Source organism: Ammospiza caudacuta, chromosome 1, assembly GCF_027887145.1.
Source record: "Ammospiza caudacuta isolate bAmmCau1 chromosome 1, bAmmCau1.pri, whole genome shotgun sequence".
Classification (NCBI taxonomy): domain Eukaryota; kingdom Metazoa; phylum Chordata; class Aves; order Passeriformes; family Passerellidae; genus Ammospiza; species Ammospiza caudacuta.
In genome coordinates, this window is record NC_080593.1 from 122,843,042 (window position 1) to 122,870,630 (window position 27,589).

The 27,589-nt window shown below is 40.1% G+C and overlaps 1 protein-coding gene across 1 annotated transcript; it reads left to right on the forward strand.

Moving 5' to 3' along the window:
• Positions 1 to 779: 779 nt before the first annotated feature.
• On the forward strand, positions 780 to 27,348 carry RDH10 (retinol dehydrogenase 10). The gene is made up of 6 exons (XM_058807323.1): positions 780 to 1,265; positions 1,732 to 1,970; positions 21,537 to 21,635; positions 22,918 to 23,063; positions 23,375 to 23,506; positions 25,458 to 27,348. The coding sequence occupies exons 1-6, from the start codon at positions 974 to 976 to the stop codon at positions 25,579 to 25,581; spliced, it is 1,032 nt and encodes a 343-aa protein (XP_058663306.1). The 5' UTR covers positions 780 to 973; the 3' UTR covers positions 25,582 to 27,348.
• Positions 27,349 to 27,589: the final 241 nt, after the last annotated feature.

The following is a 27,589-nucleotide window of genomic DNA, read 5'->3' on the forward strand; positions in this document are numbered from 1 at the left end:
CTCATGTGTGGGAAATCGCAAGGGCACGCTCTGGTCCTCATCCTCTGGAACTGGCGAATGGAGGAGCGGGATGCTCCGGCGCCGAGTGGCCGCAGGGTGCCCAGCTACAGGGAGCGGCCGCTATCGCACCGAAGAAAATACTTTCCGTGTGCTGGCACCTGTGAGCTCCTATTTCAGTCGGTGGCGGGTGCGATATCAGTGACCTCTGTACTTGGCTGACAGACCAAGAAGCCATGAGGGTTTTCCTGAGCGGTTTCTCACAGCTCAGCAGAGGATCCCCAGGCACACGGGCATCGTGCATCCTGCGGTGGCCCTGTTGTTGCTGTGGGCTTCCAGCTTCCCTGCGTCTCTAGCCCCGAGCACGAACCCTCAGCGCCCGTGCGCGTTCCTCTCACCCGCGCTGCGGCACCGCACCCGAGATGGCGCTCCGGCGGGGCGCGGCGCACCCCGGGATTTGTAGTCCGAGGGCGGGCTGGGGCGGGCTGGAGCCGCCGGGAACCGCCGGGACTCCCGCCCCGAGCAGCGCAAAGCACCGGCCGTCCCGTCCCCGTTCCCGTCGGGGACCTCCCCCGGCGGCGGGGCGGAGCGGGGCGGGGGCGGGGGGTCCCGGGAATGCGGGGCGGGATGGGCCGGCCCGGGGGAGGGGCTCGGCCGCCCGGTCCGCCCTATATAGAGGGGCCGAGCGAGCAACATGTTCACTGCCAGTAGCGGGGCCGCGGGCGGGACGGGGCAGAACGGGGAGGTGGAGGGCAGGCAGGCGGGCAACACCGTGTCCGGGCTCCGTCCTCGGCGTGTGTGACTGAGGCGGGGCTGCGGGAGCGAGCGGTACGGAGCGGGAGAGTTCGGCGGCGGGACTCCCGTGAGCGGAGCCTCCCTCGGTGCCCGTGGCGGGCGGTCCCGGGCAGCGGCGGCTCCAGGTCGGGGAGCCGGGCGGCGAGCAGGCTCCGTGCCGCCGGCCCCGCGGTCCGGCAGCATGAACATCCTGCTGGAGTTCTTCGTGGTCACTTTCCGAGTGCTGTGGGCGTTTGTGCTGGCCGCGGCCAAGTGGCTGGTGCGGCCCAAAGAGAAAAGTGTGGCGGGGCAGGTGTGCCTGATCACCGGGGCGGGCAGCGGCCTGGGCCGCCTCTTCGCCCTGGAGTTCGCCCGGCGCCGGGCGCTTCTGGTGCTGTGGGACATCAACACGCAGAGCAACGAGGAGACGGCGGGCATGGTGCGGCACATCTACCGGGAGATGGCCGAGCAGGCGGCCGCTGCCGCCCCCGGAGGTAAGCGGCGGGGCTCCCCGCGCTGTCCCCGCCGCTCACCTGCCCGGCCTGGGGCAGAGCGAGCCGGGGCTGCGCGCCCGGCGGCTCCAGCCCGGAGCAGCGCTCACCTGCGGCCGGCCCTGAGAGCGGCTCCGCGTTGCAGACCGCCGGGGTATCAGACGCCCTGACGGCACTTGTGCCAGCCAGAGCCGGCCCTGTGCCCGCAGCCGTGAGCGCAGACCTGCTTCGCGGAGCCCCGGACTCCGGCGGCTGCTTTAAAACCTGCGGCTTTTCCTAAAACACGTAGCAGCGATAGTAAATAGCTGACTCCTGGTGTACTGCAATGACACCAAAGTAAATAGAAGTTTTGGTGGTTTGAAATTGTATGTGCTGTTTCTGCTTGAGCTACTTGTTTGAATGTCAAAATATGAGCAAGAACTTTATTGCCCCCCCCCACCCCTTCTGTTCTCTTATCTGTGTTTTTTAGTGGCTGGAGATGGAGAGAAAGATGTGCTGCCCCATTGCAACTTGCAGGTTTACACGTACACCTGTGATGTGGGCAAAAGAGAGAATGTCTACTTGACAGCTGAGAGGGTCCGCAAGGAGGTTGGCGAGGTGTCTGTCCTGGTTAACAATGCTGGTGTGGTCTCCGGGCACCATCTTCTGGAGTGTCCTGATGAGCTTATTGAGAGGACCATGATGGTTAACTGTCACGCACACTTCTGGGTAACTATGAGCTCCTTTCTACTGTCCTTTTTGGTAACTAATTTTGGGAAATGAACTGCTGTTGCAGAACTCCTGTCTCCTTGAGGTTTGCACTTGTTCTTTTTCACTTGTAGGATCACTGCTTTGGGTATTTCTTGTTTCGAACTGTTCTGTATAACAGGAATGCTGGTATTAAGATCGTTAACAAATCGTCTTAAATCAGAGGTATCCTCCTAGAATCCAGAGTTCTGAGTCTTGTGGTCATTTCTGTAGCTTTGGATATTAAATCCTTTACAAGCAATAATCTCAGAATCTCCTTAAAGGTTGTTACTGCTAATGAATGGCTTCTTTTCTCACATACTCTTCTGCCAGCACATTAGCAACTTTAATATACTGTTCTAAGGATCATTACAATAGCAAACTTGCACATTTCGGGGAAAAAATTCTTTAAAAGCCCTTGAAAATGTTGTTTGAATTGCCTTGGAGGCAAAGTGTTCCTTTTGAAGGCTGGGGGTAAAGGCAAAAAAGATTTCTCAAGAAATCAAGCCGGGAACACTTTTTCAGGAATTCTGTGTATTTATCCTCATAGCTTTCTCTGGAGGCTGCTTGTAGAAGTAAGAAAATCTTAGCTTAGTGGTTTCTGGGATGGTATTGTCTCCACAACTAGCAGGTGCTAATTAAGGAGAACAAGTATGTGGTCTTACTCTTTTTGTCCATCTAAACCTTGTTTTCCCATGTGGTTTATTTTTAGACCCATAGTGGTGTGGAGTTACATAAATTGGAGTGTTGAAGGAGGGCATGATGTACACTTGGGTTAGCATTAGTTGTCAGACTGAGACCATTGTTAGTATTAAAACTGTTCTTTGATTCCTCAAATAAGGTTATGAAATACACTTGCATAACAATGAAAGGATTAGGCAATCTGAAATATACTTTGACTTAAGGTAAGATCAGTCAAACAAGGTTTTTCAGAATACAATTTTATAAAGTGCTTCATCTTCAAAACTTAGAAGGCCTTCACAAGCTAACTTTTTAACATGGAAATGAAATGCTGTTTCATAACCCTAAAGGAGCCCCTTCAGATCTGCACTGTGAAACACTTAATGGCAGAGCAGTCTTTCCAATGTATTGTAAAGCTTGCAGAGTACACAGGAGATAGTATGTTTAGAAGCTCTTTTAAAGTCTCAAAGTATATATTTTAAAGCAATCTGAGAGGTTCTGAGAATGCTTATGTGACTTCTTATAATTAAGAGTTCTGTGTGTTCCCTTTAATGAAAGTTAAATTGGTGGTTAAGCCAATAGAGATGTGTAGTAGATTTAATGACTGTTATTGATGTGGCTTAAATGTTGAATTGACAGTTTCCAAGAACTCTAAATTATGACATCACCATGAGTTAAAATATGGGAGGATCCTAAATTCTCCAGCTGTTCTTCCTTCAGGCCTAAGTCATACACTTATAAATAACAGTTTCAGAGACCTTTTTAAAGCACTCTGTGTGTTCTGAGTCTCTTACAGTAATAGAAAACTAAGATTCTAGTATTGCTATGATTGGGTTTCCATAACAGTTCCATTCATCTAGCTCTAAATGTTAGTGTTAAGGGGCTTTAAAAAAAAAATATTCCAAGAAGGTATAGCTATGTCTGGACTGCGGAACTTGAGATTTTGGCTTAAGTTTTAAAGGAGTAGTCAACACCCTTTAGATTTAATTGAGGATCTGTTCATATGTAAACTTCCTGTAGATTCTGTGCCCTGCTTTGCTTTTCTTTTTTCTTTTTTTTTTCTCTGGCAAAACTCTTTTCCTTGTATTCCCCTTCATGGTCCCAGAAAAGATTGGCTGGACAAATAGTGGGTGGACTTCTGTTGAAAGTAATACTACTTAATTCATAAGATATCATCTGAATCAGCTGATTTGAAGCCAACTTTTTTGATGCAAGTCAATGCTGACTTAAATAGAACAATGTGTCTAGATGTGTGAAGTCTTATACAGCTAGGCTTTTCCGTGTCAGCTGAACTGGTGGTCCAAAAGCAAAGCTAATACTCTGGAGCATTATGTAGGCTTTTAAGTATTCTTGCAGGGTGTTTAGTCCAAAAAACTGTAAATGGATTTTGTAAAGACATGGATCTTGCATGTAATATTACTTCAGTAGTTAAGTGTCTGTACTTTCTGGGGTTTTGGTGTTTGTGTTTTTTGTTTTTTTTTTAATGTGGTTTGGTAGAAATTCTTTTTCATCCCTTGATCATTAATCAAGCCTTGATGTGTTTCTACATAAAAACTGAAAATAAGGCTCTAGTACTGTCCCTTGAAACATTTGACATCAGATTAATTGCCTGTTCTCCATGCAGAATGCAGGTGATCTGATCTTGCTTTTATGCAAGCAGCTACCATCAGAAGGCTGCCCAACTTCTGCAGTAGGCAGTGACATGAAAATCTGTCACTATTTTGCTGCTGTGAGTCTAACTGGGCTGTGCACCATATCACAAACTGGCAGTCCAGAGAACCTTAGCAGCATGCAACAGCCTAAACAGATGCTTTCCATTTTGCTGACATGCATGATTTGTGTAATCCTTCCTATGAGTGTTCTATATAAAAATGTCACCACTGCATCATGTAGCAATTTCCACAGCATAAAATCCACTGCAGTATTAAAAACCTGTTATTTCATGCTGTGATAACTTGAATGCTTCTGATATTGAAAACATAGGGACAAAATCCATTCCTGGTTTGAAATAAGCCAGCTCTGGTTTACTATAATTTGCAGATGCATAAAATTGTAGCAGGAGTGTAACACTATCTTTCCTGCCAGTCTATTGCAAGAATAATAACTTACTTGGCTGCACTTGTCAATTATTAGAGCTGAATTTCTACAGACTAGAAGTTTTCTTTCTATGATGTGTCGGGATGCAAAATTCAAAAATGCTGTCACAATATAACTTGAAGCTCTTACTAAATCAGATTTTTAGTAAATATAGGAATTGGACTTTTTTCTTGTAGTTTTACAATAAAGCTTAAGTATCAAAAATACTGTGGTTTAGAGAATGGCATCATATCAAATAAAACTACAAACTCTTAATTTTGGGACAATTTGAGAGTCTTGTACCTACTCTAACACTTCTGGAAAAATAATCTATTGCTATATAATTAAATATTAATATTGGGCATCACTATAATACCTGGGCAGTCCTTCTAGTTTTGGTCATGGGGAAGGGCCAGTGCAGGGTGATGAGCAGGTTCTGAAATTCTGTGACATGAAGATCCTCCTGTACAACAGGTCTTCAGTATTCAGCTCTAAAAGATCAGTGATCTGTGTTTCCCTGTCATGGGGATACTCCAAATATTTCAGCTTAAAGCTTTTCTCCTAGAGTTCTCTTCAACTTACCATAAGGGGGAAGCAAAAGCATTCTGCTCCAACTCTGTCATATTAAAAAAAAAAAAAAAAGAAATCCATATAGAGAGTGACTAAGGCCCAGAGTTTAAAGACTTGTGTACTGCTTTCTTAGTCTGGGTTGTTTGGTTTTTTTTCATTTATTTACAGCTGCTTGATTTTTTAAAGATATGCTGGCATCTCTGTAGGAATTGAAGTAATTTTCAGATGGTCTGACATTGGTGGGGGGAGATAAATACTGATTAGAGAGGGAAACAGTACTAGGGTGTTTAGGGCATTCATGAAAACCTCTAAAATTTAAATATACCTTGGGAAGATGGTTAATGCAGAGTTACTAAATCAAATACCCATTGATGCAGCTGCTGTACTTATCAGTCTCATTAGACTCACAGGATTGCTAAAGCCTTGGAGGGGCTATGGTTATCTATAATGTATCAGTATTTATGTATTGTTGTCTTCTCTTCAAGCTCCCTGGTGTTAAATAAAGCCCATTTATGCCTATAGTTTGTTTAGTTCAGATACAGAAGTATTACACATAGTGTGGACACAATCTTCTATGGAAGAGAATGCAGCTTATGATATTTGGGTCTATACCCTGCTAAGTCTTTTGGCTTCTTGGCATGATTTTTAGTTCTATCAAATTTAGGATTCTAGCACTGATGATCAAATATAGACAGAATATTCCACTAACAGGCCACCCAGCTATATTTAGTATTTCAGATGAGTGAAGTTAACTTAAATTTTTTTCTTTTTTTTAATGATGTTAAAAAAACAAGATGCTCGAGTTCACTTACAAAGTTTAATCTATGTGTTCTTGACTTGTTTCTTTGAAAAATGAGCCGGATCAAGTTCAAGCAAAACATTTGTATGTGATCCAAAAAGTATCATCAAAACTAGCTCTTCCCTTGCTCAATTATTCAACTCCATGCCACCAGTAAATTACCCTGGACAGCACATGTGTTTCATATACTGTGGTAGCATGCTGGGTAGTGAGTATGAAGGAAAAAGCAATCTTACTCTTTGCTATGGAAATAGCTGTATTAGTCATACTTAAAACTTATGAGTGCTTTGGTATGGTTCTGCTGTTCATCTGTTTCTGGGTTCATTTCTCAAAAAAAAAGAGGGAATCTATCAAATGAGAAAATACTATCTTCCAGATGCAGACCCTAGAAAACTACACTTTCTCATTTTATAAAACAGTGTACTCAGCACAAGTTTTGGAAAATAAAGGGGTGTATATATATTTCTGGAGTTAAAATGGGCACAGTGCTATTGGTTCAGAACTTTCTTCATGGGTTTACTTTATGGTCTACGAGGACTAGCATTGTGTCAAGCACAGTTGTCAGTTACCATCATGCAGTCTTTAATTTTAGATCTTGTATCTTGCAATTTTTGTATATCTGTATCTTAGCTTTGTAATCATGTTTTAGGTATAGTGATCAGTTAAAAAGCATTAATTTTTTTTTAAGTTTTCTTTTTTGATGCAGACACCAACCCAGACCCTTTAATTAGGTGCCTGTATGTTTGAGCTTTGACCATAGCACCACTCTTACACCAGTTTCAGAATAGTAATGGAAGAGGATAAAAATTACTCTTTTGGGAATGTACTCATCTGAAGAGCCAACACACATAACTGAGTGTGTAGGGATAGGGTGCTAGGTAGATCTTAGTCTTATGCAAAACGCCTCTTCATTTGCCTTGTGTGGGAATCATGAGTTTGAGCATCTATAATTGGGATTCCACAGTGCTGCCCACCAAACTGTAGTTGTTCCATGTTTTTCTCAGCTCTATTCCCTTAGGGCTATTGAGTCTGTTCTGTCTTGGTTCTTCATTGTCTACTGTATCTTGATGATAAATAAGTAGTTACATATCAAGGAGTGTGAAGAGAATAAATTACAGCACTCTTGCTTAGTTAGCAACACTCAGGGCTGTGAGAAAATCATATTGAAGATTTTTTGAATGTGTTACAACACCAGCCTTCCTACATATACTTCTGTGCTGGAGCATCTTCCTTGTGTGATGGAGAATGCTGACTTTTTGTTCAAATGACAGCTGAATTTGTGCAGTTCCCTTCCCTCTCACCGATGATGTACAGTGCTTGATTTTCATTCCAGTCAGTTAACAGCTCTAAAATGACCTTCCATAATGTTTTCCTTGAACTGCTTCAGTTACACCAAAGCTTTTGTGACAGCTTCTCTCAGACATACTATGGAATTTAATTTGCTGCACCATTTAAAAGGTGCACGGATCTTAGAGTCTCAGGAAACAGAAAATAGAGAATCTCAGATTGTGACCCATGGAGTATTTGTTGCCTGTAGATTGGTGTCCAAGATGGTAGCACAAGGTGTGATCAGCCATTTACTTCCATTCACTAAACTGTATAAAAATACAGTGAAAGCCATAATGCTTCATAGAAAACCGTTGTGAAAGTTCACTTAAGGAAAGGGAAAGTTGTCCTGAAGAGACCATGCCAAGACTACTTGAAACATATCTGAAGTATTAATAATTAAGTGACTTGCAATTCTACATCCATCTAATATGAAGCTGGAGTTGCAGTATAGTATAGAGGTAAGACACTTGGGAAAATCTCACTCTTTGGTGTCCTGTGACTTTTTCTGAGGCTTGGAGACTTGTCAGCAAACTGTGTGAGTGTTTTCAGGATTGCTAATCTTCTCTGAAGGCATGGTCCTGGGTGAGTGATCAGTGTGATGGTTATATTCCTCCTTCTTATGGAACACAGTAGGTCAGCTGAATAAGCAAAAACCTCTGACCTGGCTTTGGTCTGCAATTATGCAGTTACTTGTGAAGGATGTGGGGAGACAGGAAAACCTTGAATGTGACAATGGTCTTTGCCAGTGTGGTGCCTAACCTTGTTACAAGTGGAGAGAGCAGCTCTTCAATGTTTCAGTGAAATACTCATCTAAAAGGCCATGTGTATGCCTTTCTTGTCCTGTAGAGGTTAGGAGGGCAATGGAGTTTAAAGTTCTGTATTCTTCCATCTACTGGTAACATCCACCTTTATTTTATGAATGCTGGCTTGGTTAATTTTGTGTCATTATGTTATTTACTTTCTGTAATAACCAAGTGACTGTAGCAGAATTGGAGAAGACAGCTGTGTTTGTGTGCTCAGTGGTGGGGAAAAGAAATCCCAATTTTGATGCAGCCAAGTGTCCTGCTAACCCAGTGTTTGCAACACTGCCTAAGACCTTCCTTAACTGATCTGTGTGGGTAAGCAATCCTTTTTCATAGCTCTCAGTATCATCAATTACTCTGACTAGACAGGCTGAGGAAAGATGAATGTTATGTTTTCTAGCACCATCTCTGTCATTTTAGCACGGCACTTCTTAAATCTTTTCTACTTTTATCCTTATCAGCTGTGAACTATTACTCTCTCCCAATGCTTCTCATGCTTTGATTTCGCTTCCGGGGTTTTTCTGCGGGGAGGGAAGGATTTTGTTACGTACTCTAGTACTAAATCTTTCCACAATTCTCTGTATGTAAAAACCAGTGCCTCACTCACTTGATAAGCCTTGCTCCCTTTGACCTTTGAGGTTTCTGGCTATTGACACTGATGATAAAACTGAGTTACTGATACCTCTCTGTCTTTTGTGAAAAATGGCAGATGTCTTTCTGCAAAGTCAAGCTGAAGCTGATTCGCATGTGATGCTGTGTGCTTTTACCTGTGGTCTTAGACTTCTTCATCTGCTAAAAATTAGTCTTTCAGTCTTTCAAAATGCAGTTACAGTATAGGTGAGTAGGCATAGACTTTGAGATTCATAGAATGTTAGGGGTTGAGAGTTTAGTTTGAAAGCAGATATGTCACAAATGGGGAGAGATTTACATCTGTGCTTAGACTTTTGAATGAACACTCTGTTCTTGTAAATAATTATATTAGTAAAATGATTTATATGTCAGTCAAATTAACACTTGAGTGAGTTATCACAACTGGGATGGGAGGGCATGGTAGGCCAAGATGTGCTGGAACAGCTGTGGAGCTGAGGTGACTACCTTAGTGTGAGCCTTTTGAAATTCAAGTTTGTTTGGCTGTTGAATTCTGCACCTAAATGTGCCCTGGTGCTGGTTGCTTCTGCCATCTGTTTGAACTTGTGTGACAGCTTCTCAAGCACTCCCCTATTCAGCATTGTTTTGAAAAAGCTCACAAGTGTGTGTTTAAAAGTAACTTGTCCAAAGTCCTGTTGATCTAGGATGAAGCTACAAGACAGCTTTGTGGTGGCAGTCTGTCTTGTGGGACCATCCCTTGAATCTGTATCTTACCTTGCACTAGTTTTTATATTCAGCTGCTGTTAGGGTGAGCTGGTTCAGCTCACTAACTTGTCTGCAGGGCAGGGAGGAAAGCTGCTAATTTTCTTACCCAAGTTGATTCATTTTTCTGTTTGAAGGCTGGAATCACCTCATCAGCATTTCAGACTTGGAGTAGCCAATGTGTGGGAGAAACAGTGAAGAGGAATAGGATAAAACCACCTAGCTGAAAACCTGCAGCTCTGTGGTTTTATTCAATGAGCCTCTGTGATTATCCTAGCGAAACCTCATTCTTAGATTTTTTTTTTTTGAGTAGGATTTACATCCTCTGAATAATTAAGTAGTCATGAATGATTCCAGGACATAACAAATCCTCCTCTGGCATAACAGTCTGAATATAATGACTTCAAAAGAGATGGCAGTATTTTAATTACAACTGTTAAAAACCCTTAGATAAAGGTAGGCTAGTTTTCTGTACACATCAGGTAATGTTGTGTTAACAGCTTTAGCTTGTTTACCTTGAAACAATACTATGATTGCTGTGATCTCTGTGCCTACTGCACTGTTTGACTTCTCTGGAAATCAGTTTTACTAACACAGAATGTGGAAAAAAAGCCCAGGCTGGAGCCATGTTTCAGCTTGTGGGAAATAAGCATGGTTTCCACAGACATGCAAAGGAAGTATTTCTCTCTCTGAAGACTCACCCCCTAAGAAAGTGAGTATTTTGCTGATGATTGTTTAAAATGCCTGTGCGAGCAAAATCTTTGAAAATTGCATTAGTTGCTGGTTTAGTCACTGTATTAGCTGCAGTCTTTTGATCATTTTATCCTTTGTTGGCTTATGAAGCAAAAAATTTACCTGCTGAGACTATTTATTTTCTGTACACCCTTTTGTGGAAGGGTGGGGAGAAGTGTGAAACATAAACACCTAGGTTTTTAAAACCTAAAAGCTTCATGCATTTTAGAAATGTTACTTCTTGTTCAGTGAGTTACTTTGTAGGAAGTCATAGTCTTTTAGGGTCTTGCTGTTTCCTGAAGAAACTCTGAAGTTAAATCACTAGTTAAATCTCATCTTCCCTAGTTTTCTGTTTCCACTAAGACTGCTATGTAGAAAGAGAAACTTTCCTTCTAGTCTTGTTCCTCTTGTGAGATATTCAGTTGTAGCATAATCACTTTCCTTGTTATGAAGGAAATTATTCAAAACAATGACTTGGGGACTGAGTTGGGCAGGATGAGTAAAGTGACTCAGCTTTCATCTGCCTGCAAGTACTCTAGGAATTGCATTGTTACAGAGGTACTGGCCTTAAGGTATCTATAAAATATGGCAGTCCCTTTCTGCTTAGCCACTTCTTAAAAAGCCTGCTACATAAGTCATAAAACATGAATGATGACTTCACATTTTCCGTAAGTGGTTCTGACAGTACTGTTCTCTAGTAATGTTTTGGAAACCTGTAGACTAAAATACCAAGCTTTACTAAATAGTCCAGAAGATGACTAAGCTTATGGCAAGCTGGAGAAAAACGTGGATTTAAAAGTTGGATTCTGTTCTTGTTCACTGAACAAAATATTCTGAGCTCTTATCTAATAGCTTTTTCTAAAATGAATTTATGTGGATTTTTCACAGACTCATAGGGGCATGTTTTCATTTTTGTCAAGATTATCAAATAGCTGGCAATAAATAACTGCTCTCCAAATGGTTGGACATTTGCTGCAAGCTTGTGCTAATGAAGGTGAGGAACTAATGTGTTTGTTACACTAATGTCAACATAGCTCTGAAACGCTACAAATCCTTTGACACAGCCATTTGTCAGTATATAAACAAAGCAGAATTTCTAGTGACTTGACTTCAGCGGGGCTTTAGCCACCTTTTGTGGAAGGGAGTAGGCAAGTGTTAACTTCCTGTTTTACTTGAGTAGAAAACTCTAAAGTAATTTCAAATTTGACATTTCAATAAACCTATTTTTAGGTCATCTTTACTGATAGATCTGCCTGTGGAAGAATACAAGGTTGGTGCTGCTGCCTACTCAGACTGTAATTTAAATTCCTGAATTTGCAGGAGTGTATCTGTGCTGTCACAGCCACATTGGATCTCTTTGTTAGTCATGGCTCTGTAGAAAGCTCAAATACTGACCGGGAAGATTTGAGCAGAAGGATTCGCTTTCTAAGATGCATCTTACTTTTCAGTGGCTGCCAACTGTGTAATACTTCATTTAAATGTATAGTAATTGTGGTTGGATAGCTATGATAGTCTGAGAGTAGAATGAGATTAATATTTATGGAGAATAAATATTAGCTTGTCTAATAAAATGCCTTTGACCAGGAGGGAAGAGGCCAGCTTTTTGCAAGTGAGTACTTTTAAACCTTCAGTTCTTGTGTTCAGTGATGCCCTAAATTTGTGCTGTCTGGAGAAGTCTGCAGGTATACATTTGTTCCACTTTGGTCTAGACTTGCTTGTTTTTTGTGTAAGGTGGATCAAACACATAGCTGGGCCTCCAATGGCCCTCTTACTATGCCATCTTACCTCTATTATTCAGTCTCATCTTCTAGATTACTTTACAAGAAATGTCATTGGGAATTTAGATTTTGCACTTTTACATGATTTAGGCAGAGATGCTCTTTTTCACTGTTCATTGCTAGCTGTCAAGAATCCAGTATGTTTGGATTGGTCTGACCAAACTTTAAAACCATTAAAATTCAAAGTGCAAAAAATTGTTTGTGAGGGCTCAGAATGTCCTAAAGAAACTGGCATGGTAGTGTAGTTACTGGAAGATTTCTGATAGCCAGGGGGACAGAATTAGTTTTTGAAAACAGTATGGTACATGTATGTGCTGAACTTGGCTTGGGTATGTTTTTTACTCAAGAAATTCAGCTGGGTGGTCTACACTGCTTCATTGGGCCCTCCCTCCAGCAGAAGGGGCTTGTGACCAAAGGAGAAGGAGAAATGGAAGTAGAACAGACACTGTTTCAGATCAGGATAATTTATTGCAGGCAAGAAGTGTTGTCAGAGAGATACAGGAGAGATGTAGCAGAGGGGTTGGCATTCTTTCCAGTTAGTTAAGATTCTGCATGGATAAACTTGCAGTTAACACAGTGATGAAGAGTGCAAGGTCTCTGCTGGCTTCTGAACTTCTTCCTCTGTGAGAGAAAGAGGGAATGGGCTGTTGTACAGGGAATTAGTGTACTTAAGTGGAGAATCACAGAATGGCTGAGGTGGGAAGTGGCCTCTGAGGGTCATCAGGTCCACCTCCCCTGCTCCAGCTGGGCCACCCAGAGCCAGTTGCCCAGGCTTGTGCCCAAACAGCTTTGTGATTCCTCTAAGGATGGAGATTTTCACCATCTCTCTCAGCAACCAGTGAGAATGTGCTTTGTTTCTCGTAGCTGTATGAAATCAAAGACTTGCAGACTTTGGAGGGAAGAAGTCCAAATATATAATCGGTGACTGAAGTGTACTGCTGCATACATTGGAAGCACTTACACATCAGCCAAGCCATATCAGCAAGGGGGACGTGGACAAGTTGGTGTGCATTTATGGTTTTGTGTAGGTACAAGCATGTCCTTTAAAGGCTACTAGATGTTTGTGCAAAAATGACTGGTAACATATAGACATTAGAAAGATTGGACACTTTTGCAGAACAGGCCTGACATCTGAGGATGGAAATAATTTAAAAAAGCAGATAAATCTAAAATCTTCTAGAAAAAAAAATACAGGAGTTCTTGGGAGCAGAAAGGTGAAAACTGATACCAATAACATAAAGTCTCTGAATTCCATTTGCTGGTATAGTGATAACAAGAGTGGTTCAGCTTGAATACCTCAATTTCTTCATGCCCAGAAACTATATATAGTAGTGGCTCCTAAACAGCTGTGAAAAGTGTTCTTTAGGAGAAATTAGGGCTACTTTTGCCTGTGTTCTATGTACCTAAACCCCTGCTCTAGATTATGGTGCCCAAAAAAATCTAGTTTGATGCAGTGGTGGGGGATGCAGAAAAACTTTACTGAAGAGACCTTGAAGTCTAATTAGCGGCCGAGCACTATAAAGCTTACAGTGACATCTTTTCCACCTTGATGCTCAAGAGGCAAGTTTCTGAAGTCAGAATTGTCTTTCTTAGGTAGTGTTCTTGAGTACTTAACCTACACTTTAGATGAGAGGGAGAGCAAAGCTGTTTTCTGCTCCAGTATGGGGTAAGATCACAGGAAATAAAGTCCTTATAAGGAAGGAGGGAGGACAATGTAGTGATGTGACAAGGCAACAGTAATAAAAGTTTCTGTTGCAATGTCCTTCCCTAAGCATTTTTCATATCCCTCTCTCTGTAGACACAGGCTTTTTCAACTAAGCCTTGCTAACAAACTATACAAAAGACAATTTAGTCAGGCAATGTTCAGTTGCCCTAGGCAGAGCATAATTAGTTCTAGTAGTAAAGAGTGGAAATCAATGATTAATGTTTGAGAGATAACTAGTGGTATTAGTTTCCTGTGTGCTTTTTTTTGTTTAATAGCATTACTTATCTTATCTTTACTGTCTACCCATTGTAAACAGCTTTGTGGCACTAAGTTCTGATTAAGGAAACTATTTAATTCAGTTTCAGCTTTTGTCTGATAAACTCAACATGAGTTAGCTCCATGTAAAAGAGGAACCACTATGATAACTAAACTCTTCATAGGATAAGTGGTAACTATTGGCTTTGAAGACTGGAGAAATTCTGGAACTGAACCTTAAACAATACAAATGCTAAACAATGTAGTAATGTAAATGTGGGCTGTAGCATAGTTATTCTTCTGCAAATGGTGTGACAGATGCTTATTTCTACTAACAAACTCACAAACTTCCCTAAATAGGATTTAACCTTGTTTTGTACAACTTTAATGCTTCTCAGCTGATTTGGTATGTCTGAGAAACGGGGGATTTTGTGTATGTGCATTGGTCATGAGGGTAGAGAAAATTACTTCCATAAATTAATAATAAATTATAAACCAAGTGAATCAAGTAATAGCTTATGTTTTTACTAATCTAAGGCTTCATGTACTTCAATGCAGTATTTCATGCAGAGTTGGGAGAGAAGAGAAGTATGCCTATTTCTCAGTAAATTAAAAAAAGTTTTAAATAAGTTGATGTTTCTTTTTCATTTGTGACTTAACATCTTGAGGGTATTTCTTTTATTGCCTTCACTTAAACTGAGTAGATTTATCTCTGTCTACTAATGTAGGCTATCCAAGGTATTGGGGAGTGTATGTGTGGCTTTGCTTTTGTGCAACTCATCATCATTATAGACTTTTGTTTAAGTCTGTCATGTTCTTTCTTGGGCTCCCGGTTGCACAGCAATTGTAGCATTATTACTGTGCATGTATGTTAAGCATTAACTGCTGGTGCAGTTCAATATTAAAGGAATCCCTGTGGCCCCAAAACAGTGGGTGTTTATGTGAAGGACAAATAAACCTTCAGTGAGAACTTAAAGGTTGTGTTGCCTGCTAGGAGATAAATAACAAAGGGACTTGTTTTGAGATGAAATATTGGAAGGTCTAGCTTTTTTGTTCTGAATGCAGGGCCTGTGCAAGGCACACTTGAGGACAATCCGTGAATAGTTTCCTATTTTGCTTTTAACACAAAAACTCCTGATCCTTTTTGCTTCAAAAAGATCTGGGTAGTCCTATTAAAAAATTCAGAGAAATGTGACTTTATTTTTTAATTCATTACTTTAGGAAAACTGTGTAATTCTGACCTATAGTTCATTATCGTTTCTTGTGAATAGAAACTAAAGAACAAAAATCGTTCTAATTTCCACAGCTATTCAAATATTTACTTAGACAGTGGCTAATTATCCAGAAGGGGCCCAGCAGTTCTTGAAAACAGTCAGCAGACATCTGAGGTCCTTTAAAGTACAGCTTTGGTCCCTTGTGTTAGCAAGGTCAACAGTAGTTGTAGACTTCTGTCTGCCTGCTGTATTCAGCCTGTTACTGTCAGAGCCACGTCCTTTGTATTGTGTGGTCTCTCTAGTCTTCAACTCACTACTTGGTATTTTCATGTAGTCGTAGTGCAGTTACCATTCCCATTTTAAGCTAACATTTCAGAGATGCTTGTAGAAGGATAATTCAGGAAGGATGTGGAGGATATATGGGAAAAGTAATTGAGATGATCGTACAAATGACAAGTGATTATTCTCAGTTCTCTTTGGAACCAAATAAAAAAGCTAAAAGGAAAGTAAATGGTTAAAGACAGGCTTGCAACTTCATACTTTGCTGCATGAGAATGCATTTTGGATATTACATGCCTAACTTTGATAAATGTTCCTATGAAAGAGTTCTAGGGTATATTTTCAAGGCCTTTTCTTAAACCATTTGATGATGACTTCCCCTGTAATCCTGTAAGTGAGGTTTTAACCTGTGTTTATAAACTGTATATAAAGTGGCTGTCTTCTGAAAGGAGTTGGGCTATATGACTGTAGCTGAAAATAACTTTAGTGTATTTACTGATAAGCTTGCTATGGGGGTTTTCTGCCTTTCAGGCACTTTTCCTTTCAACATATATAGTGGTGCATTAGTGCAATACCACATAGTTTGGACTACCTTACAGGTAGGACTGTAGAAAAATTAGAGGTGCTCTTTTGTTGGACCTTGGTGCACTTCTCAATTACTGGAATGGAACAAGGAGCTGGGGCTTGTGGAAATCTCAGTTTGGTTCTAGGGTGGAGTGGCCACATGCTGTCCTGCGCAAGAGTAAGAGAACTTGCAATGCTGTGCTGTAGGCTGTGAAGAAGAATGGGAAGAAAGAAGACTCTATGTCCATGCTAAAGGAGAAGGAGAATATAACATGTATTTTGGATTAAAAACTTTTCTTGTCACTGTTAAACTAACAAATTAGCAAATGTGGGGCAGCAAGCTGCTATGGTCTCTGGTACCTTAGTTCCTAGAGATATCTGAATGTAAGTCCTTGCCTAACCACACCAGTTTTGCCTCTTGGATTTGCCTGAAGAGTTTTTAATATGAAGATGAAACAATATGTTTACCCGAAAGTGTACTCATTTGTGCTGTTAGGTAGTTGCTCTGGCCATCAGGAATAGCTGTGGCTTGGGAGAAAATGCTTTCTCTGTTATACCAGTACACCACTGTTGTGTATAACTAGTGATGTGAAAACTCACCTCCTTTGATATTCAAAAGAATAACCATGCTCCTTACCTGAAGGAACTGTATGGAAAATGAGCTTTGGCATAGACTTTGGCATAAAGATACTTCAAACTTACAGTAATATAGCTTGTTTATGCCATTAAAATAGTTTAGAAAGGCTGTTGAGAGAAGGCAGAAAGTATGAAGAAATGTATCGTATTGAAAAAGAGAAACCTAAAGGACCTTTTGTGTTGGTACCTGTTTGTTTCTTTCTCTGCTATAAAGGCAACTCTCTAAGCATGAGGCAGCACATACTTTTCTACTTTGGTGTGCTTTCTGCATTCAGAATCCATTGTTTTGAGCTGCATACAGCTAACATTGTTTTCTGTGGATGCTTGCTTTCTTCTTTAAAAATAATTAATCCAAAATTTAATTAAAAAAATCACTTTCCCAAACACAGTATTTCTTCATATTCTCATTTGCTGTATTTAGACTAATTTGTCTTGACATTGCAGCTGTGCTGCTCTTTGTGTTTCACAATCTTTGGAGTTTTGTTTCATTAAGAATGGAACTAAAGAATTTGGGGAAGGGGAGGGAAGAAGTGCTAGACTGTTAGAAGTTAATTTGCCGTAAACCAAAATGTTGAGAACAGATTACGAAAGCTATGAAGTGACATGTAAATGCTTGTTCAGTTTCACACTTGTGAGAAATAAGTCATTTAAGCTGTGTGCACATGAAATAGAAGTTTGGTTACAGCTACTGGGAATAGTTTGGTCTTATTGGTATATTCAAAAGCATAGAGGAACATGCTCACAAGATTAGAAATTGATCTCTAGGTTCCAAAAAACTTAAAGGCTGAGCTAGTTTGAAAAACTAGCTCTACTCTGTTCACAACAGCTTTATACATTCTGTCTCTCCTACCTAGTTTCTATCTATCTAAAGTATACTGCAGGTTAGAAAATTCATGTTCCCACTATGCTTTTGGGGTTTGCTTTTTGATTTTGGCTTTTGTTGGGATTTTTTTCCCTTGAAAAAAAGAAAAAGGTAATTTTGGGTGAAGAAGATGCTTAACTTGCATTTCTCAATGTTGAACACTTGCATAACTTCCCTGACTGTTCGCCCTGATGCATCACAATTCCTTTCATCCTCTATATTCTACTTACTGGTTTCTCCTCAGTGTTGAGAACTGTGGTGTGTTTGTCATGAATAAATGACCCAGCTCTGACTTTAAATACTTCTATGTTTTAGTTAAATGTCTTCCTGTGCAGCTGTGAGAGGTAAAAATGAAGCTTTGAGGATCAAACCAGAAGGCAGATAGTTCAATTAAACCACTTGACTTGATTTGAATTATTTTGGGGACCTGGTTCATGACCTCTAATGCCATGGACAAAACCCATCTTTTGCTTGGTGTCTTCTAATTTTTTTTTTTTTTTTAATGGAGGATTAGCATGTCCATGCATCACCTCAGAAGACTAATGTGGTCTGTGTACCTGTTCAGACAAACTCCAGATGGGCAGGCCACCCAGGAGGCATCTTGCCCGAAACCAGTCAAACTCTTAACTGGTTTGTCAGCAGCACAACAAGCACACAGAAGAGTTCAGGTCTGGTAGGCAGATGTAGTTGAAGCTGAAAGAAACTAGAAACAAGAAACTAGGTTGATCTGGTTTATGTAACGGGTAGAAAAACTGGGAATCAGAGTATGGAGGAAGCTGCTTTGATCAAGGACGCGTGTGGTGCCAGAAGCTCAGTAAGAACACTGATTTATTTAGGGATTGCTTATACCCCGAAAGAATAACTTCACTTTGGGATTGTTTTTCCCAGTGAGAGGAGGCTGGGAGGAGCAGTGGGCAAGCATTTACTCTGAGCCTGGAAATGCATCCCCCGGTAGGGTGTGTCTGCCTCTGACAGTGCTTGTTTTCAAGTGCTGACTCCCAGCTGCTGCAGATGGCTGGAGCATGGCAGCAATCGAGATGGCTTTCTCTAACATCCATTTACTGGAGATGCTGATAGTGGACTGCTAAGTTTTCTATGTATGATAGTTATGCTATCTTTATAGACTCCCTCAGCTTCAGATTTTAAGTGGATTTTTGGGATAATATGCCATGACAAAGTATAGGGCTTGATCTGAACAGACTGTCTCAGAACACTGAGGTCCCATGCAAAGATTTCCTTGCATTTCTGATTGTCTTTAAAGCAGAGGAGCTGTGGGTTTTTTCCAATTGAGCCATAAATGGCTTTTAAGAGGTGACTTAGGGGAAGTGGCTCTAGTTCTGCTGCTGGGAGTTGTTCAAGTCTGCACTTGAGATGCTGAAGACGTCACCCAAAAGTGTCCTCAACAAGCTGTATTTTTCATGTGCCAATTTCATTTGGTTGAAAATGGATTACTCTAGCCACAAGCTCTGAAAACTCAATTTTTATAATCTTTATGCTTTGACATAGTATAGCATAGTTGAATGGGCTTTCTGAAATTTACTAGTCTGGTTATTTTGCAAATTTATATATATATATATATATACACATATATGACTTTGGAAATTCTCTTCCTCAGCCAAGCTAAACATAGACACTTAAAGACACGTAGTTCACCATATTAAAAACAACAGAAAAAAAGGAGAAGAAAAAGCAGCGCCATAGCAAAGATAATAGCTTGGTGCACTTGTCTGTTCATCTCTTGGAAGACAATACTGACTCATGCCTTGAAATAGTAGAAAAATATCTGTCACTACTTCTTTCCCTTCTTTCTCTACCCCAAGACAAGCTTCAAGGCCCCTTTTCTGTAGTTGCTGTGGTTTGCAGCCAGAGCTTCAGTCTGCATTATCAAGCTTTCTGGCAATGTGAGGTGGCAATCAGTCATTCCAATGTGATGTGGACAGATAGCTGAGACATAAGTGGAAAGTGCTGATGGAGCTGACAAATGTTGGGGAGTGGAGTAAATGGTTTAGCAGGACTGAGCTGGGAGCGTGGATGCGGTGCAGGGATAGCACAGAGGATCAGGGCTGGCAACTGTTGGTGTTGCAGTGTGCAAGGCAGGCTGCAAATAAAGAGCACTCTGTAAAACTTCAGTGCTGTCCAAGCAAAGCCTCTTTTTCGGGTGGCCATGCCCGATGATGACTCGGCTTTGTTGCCATGCAACATGGGAAGAGAGGCTGAAACTTTGTGTGCCTGGCACAGATTAGTTTAACAGCAAACTGAATTCTTGTCAGAGGCTCTGTGTAAGAGGTTTAGAGATCCCTGCCATGAGGAAAGAAACAAACACAAGGCAGCTTGCTCTCAGATTATTTTTTTTTATAATTGCCTTTGTTATGTAGTTATGACAGAATCTAGGAGTTGTATGAATCAACAGTAGAAAAGGCAAGGAGTCAGGAGGTCTGTTAATCTTCTACCATCTGCCGGCTGTCCAGTGAAAACAATCTTTTGTGTGGTGTTAGGAGGTCTGGATTAGTCATTTAACACCTGCAGGCAAAAATGTTGTACAAGAACATGTGAAAATCATTAGAGCAAAACTGTCCTGATGTCTGTGATTGGAGAATGCAGACAGCATAAGAATGGAATTAGATGGATTCAGCTGTAGTTTGCATGTCTTTTTAAGAATGCAGCTGACAAGGCTCAGACCAACAATTAAGCAAGTAGGAAATACTTAAGGGGCATTTGCATTCTCTGAGTTTGGATAAAAATTACATGGGAAGAGTTGGTTTTTGGGAGTATAAAGCATTCATGGTATTGAGTGAGTTGGAATAAATTAGTAGCTCTGTCACTAATAGATTAACATATTAACTAGGCATGTTTGTGATTAAAAAGCATTGTCTGAAGTTCTTGGGCAATTTAGAAGTGATCTTGTATAGTACACTGACACCCTAAAAGCTGAAGTACATCGTAACTACACATACCATTTTACTGCTTCATTAATTTTTGTTGTAAATATGGTGCCCTGCTTAATAACTATTTTTAATGGGGAAGTGTTGAGTCAGCTTCAGAAAAGAGATGACAAAGATAGGTATTCTGGTAGGAGTGATCTTCCAGCAAGTACCTTCAATGTGTGTTGCTTAAAACTTAATTTTTTTAAAGGGGTTAACGCTGACTCAGGTTTTTAAACAGAAACAAACTTTGTTATAACCAAAGTATAAAAATTGGAGGTTAAAATTAAAGTTTTATCTTGAGACTTGCTTTGAGTTTATTTTATTTTTGAACTTTTAAGGACTAAGTACCACAAATGTATATCTTGTCTTTTTAGCTATAGCAGTGCTATAGATACTAACAAAGATGGGAAGTAATTTAAACTAGCAGATGTTGGCTCTATTGTAGGAAAGAAGTAACAACAGCAAAAACTCCACCTGTGGTGTTTCTTTTAATATAAAGGTCCTAAGGCAGTAAGTTACTTGGATAAAATTAGCAATATCTAGCTTAAAAAACACTGTCAATAATTAGAACTGATAATTGGTACTGGTCTCAACAGAGATGTGCTGGATGGTGTAATTAAACATTTTGCATTTCATTTTCTGTCTTTTAAAAAATGTGGCTTCCATTTTAAGGTCAAATTATTTTCTTCTGATAACTAGTCTCTTCTGGTAAAATAAACACGTCTGAGCTCAATTGATCCTTTAACCTTAGGATTTCTGCAGATATAATCCTTGCTGCCTTGCTGTCTGGATTCACAAACAAGCTGTAGGTTTTCTGTTAGCATTTTTGACAAACTCAAGTTCAAAACCTGTAAAATGATTGTATTTCTGTATTCTTGATAATAAACTGAGAGTTTGAGAACTCATTGCTAATGTAACTTGTTCATGAAGTGGGTTTTTTTTTCTTACGTCGCTTATGTGTACTTTGTGTTTTGTTGTTTTCTTTTTGTAGACCACTAAAGCATTCCTTCCCAAGATGCTGGAAATGAACCATGGACACATTGTGACAGTTGCAAGTTCCTTGGGGCTATTCAGTACTGCTGGAGTGGAGGTTTGTTAGACTATAATGAACAAAAATTTGGCACTTTTTGCCAAAGATAAGTTATTTAAATATTATCAGCTAGAGGAAGTAAGGTCAAATCTTCAAAGATATTTGGAGATTATGGTGCTGAGTACCACATCAACATATGGCTCCCTGTGAGTGGGTAGGCATTGCATTCATTTACTTGGATGGTGGACTTGGCGCTGAGAGCAAAATCCTAGGATGGCTGGGGCTTTCAGAATGCCAGGTTATCTTTGAATTACCTGATTAATTTAGGAGCTTGAAAGGAGCCATTTAGCCTATTCCTGTCAAGATATTCAGTGCTAAGCTTGAAGGCAAAGGCTTTCAAAAGTAACATTTCTTGTATCTGTGGGGAAATGACTGCAAAAGTTCTAGAATGTATGGCTCACCTGCTTCACTAGCAGGTGTTTGAAAACTCCAGTTTGTGAGACTTGTCTGGTGCATAAACATAAGTTAGGACTACAGCTTGTCATTTTTTTAAAGTCATTAGTACAAATGCAAGCGTGAACAAAAAGCATTCAGTTAGTGAAAATTAATTAAGGTGTCTAAAATAATAATAGTCTTATTACCCCATAAGTGTAGGCTTCTTTGCATACAGGTAAGGCTCAATCCAGGACCTTAAACTGCAGTGTTTCATAACCTAAATGAAGGAAGATGGTGTAACTTTGGGATTTTTAGAGTGTTTACTGTCTTGAGAAAGTTACAAGGAATTTCCTAAACTGGGTGTGACTACCAACAGAGATGGACACATCCAACTGAAAACACACTAAGTTCAGCAACAATAAAAAGTTATTGCATAGACAGCAGTAGTGGTTTTGTGCATCTCATAGAAAAACTCAAATCTTGGTTGCATCTTCTGTTGAAACTAACCTTAAAAATAACACTTTTAAGATTTTTACACCTATGCCCTGCCAACTCTTTAAGCTTTTTCAAATCTGACCCAAGGTAGTATTAGGTATCTCAATCCTTTGTTGTAGCATTTATTATTAAGCAAACTGGTAATTGGAGTAACTTGTCATGTGAGCCTGCCTGATTCAAAGACTTGAATCCAAGGTAATATCCTCCTACATTCAGCTTTCCTGCTTTCATGATTCCGTGCTAATTACCTCAAAAGTAAAGTGATAAATGAGTTGATGTGGTGCTCTGTTCAGTGGGCGTCTTTTTGTTGTTGCTTTGAAAATCTGTGCAGAATCACCTCAGGTATGCTGGCTTTGAACATCATTCATATCTGTCCCTTTTTTTTCCTCTGCTTCGTTCCTTGCCAACACAGGATTATTGTGCCAGCAAATTTGGAGCTGTAGGCTTCCATGAGTCTTTGAGCCATGAATTGAAGGCTGCTGAAAAGGATGGAATCAAAACTACTTTAGTCTGCCCTTATCTTGTAGATACAGGAATGTTTAGAGGGTGCAGAATCAGGTGAGTAGAATTCTCCTTCTGCTCTGTGCTTGTAGTGCCATAAAAGTATTTAAAGGTAACTCAAGTGGTACCATAAAAATATTAAATATTATATCTGCTTTAGTAAATGTTAGTGTTAGACTCAAAAAGAGACTTTCTGAATTCACTGTCTTCTGTCCTTTTGTACACAGACAATGCAAGTTTTGAGCTATAGTCTTTGTAACTTAAGAGTGAATATAAACAAGTTCCAAAGAAATTGAGTTAATGAACTCTTCACTGGGGTCTATGGTCCTTTGGGTATCATATTAATCTGTCCTAATAAAATGTTCCAGAAAAGAAATTGAGCCTTTCCTTCCACCCTTGAAACCTGAATACTGTGTGAAACAGGCTATGAGAGCCATCCTTACAGACCAGCCAATGATCTGCACACCTCGCCTCATGTACATGGTCACCTTCATGAAAAGGTAAGAACTGAAGTGCCAGTTATTTGGCAATGCAATCCACAGAATATATGAGCATGTCCAGTTTCATGATACAAACACCCTCCCACCCACACAGACCATAGGTGCCATTTTGCTAGAATTCATACGTCTCTGTTGGCTTGCAAGCTTGTAGATTGCTTGCTTGGGAAGCTTCATTTAACCAAGGTCCTGTGTATCTATGCATCTTTGTTTTAACCTTCTTGCATCTTCCATCCTCCTTGGATTCCTATTTTCTTTTTAACAGACTATTAATTGCACTCTTTGAGTTCCTTTTTAGGAATGGGGCATGAGGCAGCTCTCAGCAGAGGAATCTCTAGCTGCATGTTTCTATAACAAGTGTGTGAGGAGGCCCTTCCTACCTGCAGGTTCTTCAGAACTTGCACAGATATAGTAGATAAACTGAAAATTGGTACTTTCAGAACTAATTTTCAGAGTCTTAACTTTGGCAAAAGGTCTATTTAAAGGAATTACTTCTTTCATTCTAACACACTGCAGTTTTAGAATGAAAACTGTTTTAATCTGTAGCCAGGCTAACATTTCAGTGATGCCAGATAATGCAGGAGCTGCTTCAATTCCTGTGATATAACATCACTTGAATTCTAGTTTATGGAGAACAGCTTCACAGGCATCTGTGTTTTGTTTAAAATCTGTAGTGTGTGGGAGGAACATATAAAATATAGTATTGTATTATTTTCTCTCTGCAAGTGATGGTTGAAACTGAGCGCCTTGGTGTTTTTTATTCCACTTACAAGGTGGTTATTCTCCTCTGGCTCAAGTGTCTCTTGGTGGACAGGGTCACCAAAAAATAGAGGTATATTGACTGCTCATCTCTTTCCTGGAAGAGAGATGTATGTGTCTATTCTGACACCAAATGAAGGCCACTGTCAGTATATTTAAGAACTAACTCCTTCACCCAGAAGCTCAGAGGGTGCTTCAGTGCTTCCTGCACAGGCGATGCCTTACGGCAGCAGCAGCCACATCAAAAGCCCTTTGGGTTTTCTTGGTTCAACACTTCAGCTTCCAACAGGGAGATCAAAGCTTCTGCATAATCTGTGCCCCAGGCAGCAGCCTTTAGATCAAAGGCCCTCCAGTCACTGCACAAGCAGTACTTCTGGCACTGGAGACACCTGTACCAGTGACATCTACTTTTTGGTGCTTCAGTGATCATCACTCCTAATGGCTGGAACTGTACTGCTTGCCACTGAACAAGTGCCTGCTGCTATTCCCAGGGCCTGAGGAATCCCATTTTATTCTTTCACTGGAGCCCCTGAGTATTACACTTGAAATAAAAACAATATTTTGTTCATGTGGGAGCAAGAGGAGGATCTGTAGCCAGGTATCCATCACATAATCACCTCTTGGAATTTTATCTGGGGTGGGGAAGGAAATTGCTCTCTTTACTTTGGACCTTTCTTCTTGAGGATGGATGATTGAGTTTAGAATATAAATCAAGGTTGTTAGACATCTGGTGATCAAAGAATGGCATTAACTAACACTAATCTCACATTAAAGAATATCTTCGATGTCTGATGACCTTTGCTGATGTGGCTTTTAGCAGATGCCTTGCTTTTACCAGGCCTTCTGTGATGCCCTTGCCCTCCTATCTGCCCCTGCCCCTGTTCTTTAAAACAAGCTATCACACTTGTGAAGAAACAGAAAATCTGGTCTAAGATGGAAGCATTTGAATAAACAGCTTCTTTCTCCTTTCTACTTGCCTGTATGATTGGGACTCTAGAATTTTAGTTCTCTCTGAAAGTATCCCTGTGAAATAAAAATCCCTTAAGTCTTTTAAGAAGAATCTCCAATAGGTATTATATTGTTTTTAAGGAGACCAAGTACATAGTTTGTGTAAACACATGTACTTAAAAGTGCATGTAAGCAGAGGTTTTGTCTTACGCTGTCTTCTAACAAATCTATAACCTCTTTTTTCCAGTATTCTGCCATTTGAAGCTGTGGTATGCATGTATCGATTTTTGGGAGCAGACAAGTGTATGTATCCTTTCATCGCTCAACGGAAACAGGCTACAAACAACAATGAAGCAAAAAATGGAATCTAACACTTTTGGATGGACTAACATTTATAGGTGAATGCAATAATGTTACATGACTGAATTGCAAAGTGCACTTGCATCTAACAGATGCAAATGTCAACATCTTACTGTGGCATTCTCTTGGGTCCTAAACCTGTGTATTGAACTCTATTGAACTCTAATCAATGGATTTTTATATACTGTAAATAAAACTGACTAGAGTACTTGGGAAATGTGATAGGTAACTCAAATGAATTTACAATGTAGCTGCCACCATTGTCCTTTAGAATATCACTGTATGTACAGTAAACTAGTCATACTACTTGTTGTAGGGATGCACTGTGTGATATCTCTTCCTTAGTCTGCTAAGGCTTCTAAGAGCTGTCTCCAGCCAGAAGATGGAATGCTTCAGAAGTGGTTTGACTTTCCTTACGTTACTTAGGAGGGGAGGGAAGTCTTGCAATTTAAGCTACTGCTCATGATCTTGTAGCAAATTCAAGGACAATTTCTGAATGCATCTCTTCACTCGTTCACCCACGTTCTCTAAAGGACACATGGCCAAATTGTGGTGTAATTCTCTTTTGTTGCAACTGTGTGTGTTCTATTTAAACAAAGATGAAAAGAAATTTGTAAATCTCTGCCGATTCAAAGGCAAATGAATGTCTTACATACTGTCAAAGCAAACTTGTACTGGGCATCTGGTTTTTTTTAGGAATGCAGTCAGTGATTTCATTTGACTTTTTTTCCAAGTTGACTTCATTTGAAATATGCTCTGTTCCATTTCCCTCTATATGTCAGAGTCCAATTTACTATTATGGACTACATGTTTCATTTCTTCTTCCTCATTCTTACTTCTGACAGAGTTCACCCACCCCCCCCAAGGAAACTGTTGTGTTGAATTATCTAACTGGACTTGTGCCTAAAAGACAAAGCAACTCAGCTGAGATACAAACTGTTTATGTAAGTGCTGGTCATATGCCAATTATTAGCAAGGGAAAATAGAATAATGCCTGATGCAACTCTACATTCAGAATATTAAAGGGTGTAAAGATTTTTTTTTTGAGTTGTACTCGTGTTGTAGAACAGCAAATGACATTTTTACAGTATTTTTTTGTAAAGCGAACAATTTTGTGCCTTGAATTTGGTAATCTGTATTAGTGAAGCATTGTAAAAGTGAAATTCTACCTCTGTATCTTAATGTATACCATCCACTTGTAAACTACTATCAGAAAAATTGTGATTACTTTTTTAGAATGTCTTGTTAAATAGTGACCAATGCCTGTGGTTATTAAAGTGAGCCACCTTTTCCTTAAAATGGTGATTGGAATGTTTCCTTTAAAGACTGAGCTAACACAAACTACTTGTTCCACAACTCTTTGGTGTCAACACAGATCAAATATTTATGGCTCAACTCCTGTATCCACTTTGTCAGCTACATGGTTTACAGTGTAATCTTCTGAAGGCTATCAGTAAGTACTGTGAAATGGAGCTTCTGACAATTTTGTCTTCCAAACTTACTGATGAAGTAGGTGGTTCAAGAGGTTATGAAGAGTATTAATTTTGGTGTTCTATAGAGCTGCTTTCAGGTCTTGAAAAAATGATCTGGTGTGGATGCAGTTTCAGTGAGTTAAAAAGTAAATGTAGTTTCAGTACAGCTGTAGCTGTTACTGTAGTTATATACATAGCACACATAAAATAAAAAATGGTATCTGTGTCAAGAGCAGTGTTGTTAACTAACTCTATTTAGAAACTAATTGAAAGTAGAAGAAAATGTTTACGTTAACCCTTACTCCAAATTCCATGCTCTTTTTCAAAAGTCATAAGAAGATTTCCCCAGGGCCAAATTACCTCCCATGTTCTTACAGCAAAGTCACTAAAAGCAAGTACAACAAATTTATTCTATTGCATAGCATTATTGTATTGCACTTTTGTTTTCTAAGATGTCTCAATCTCTGCTGCTCTGTGAGACTAAGAAGCAGCTTTTAAAGTCTGATGTATTGATACTTGACACTGACTAACCTGACAGAAAAGGAAA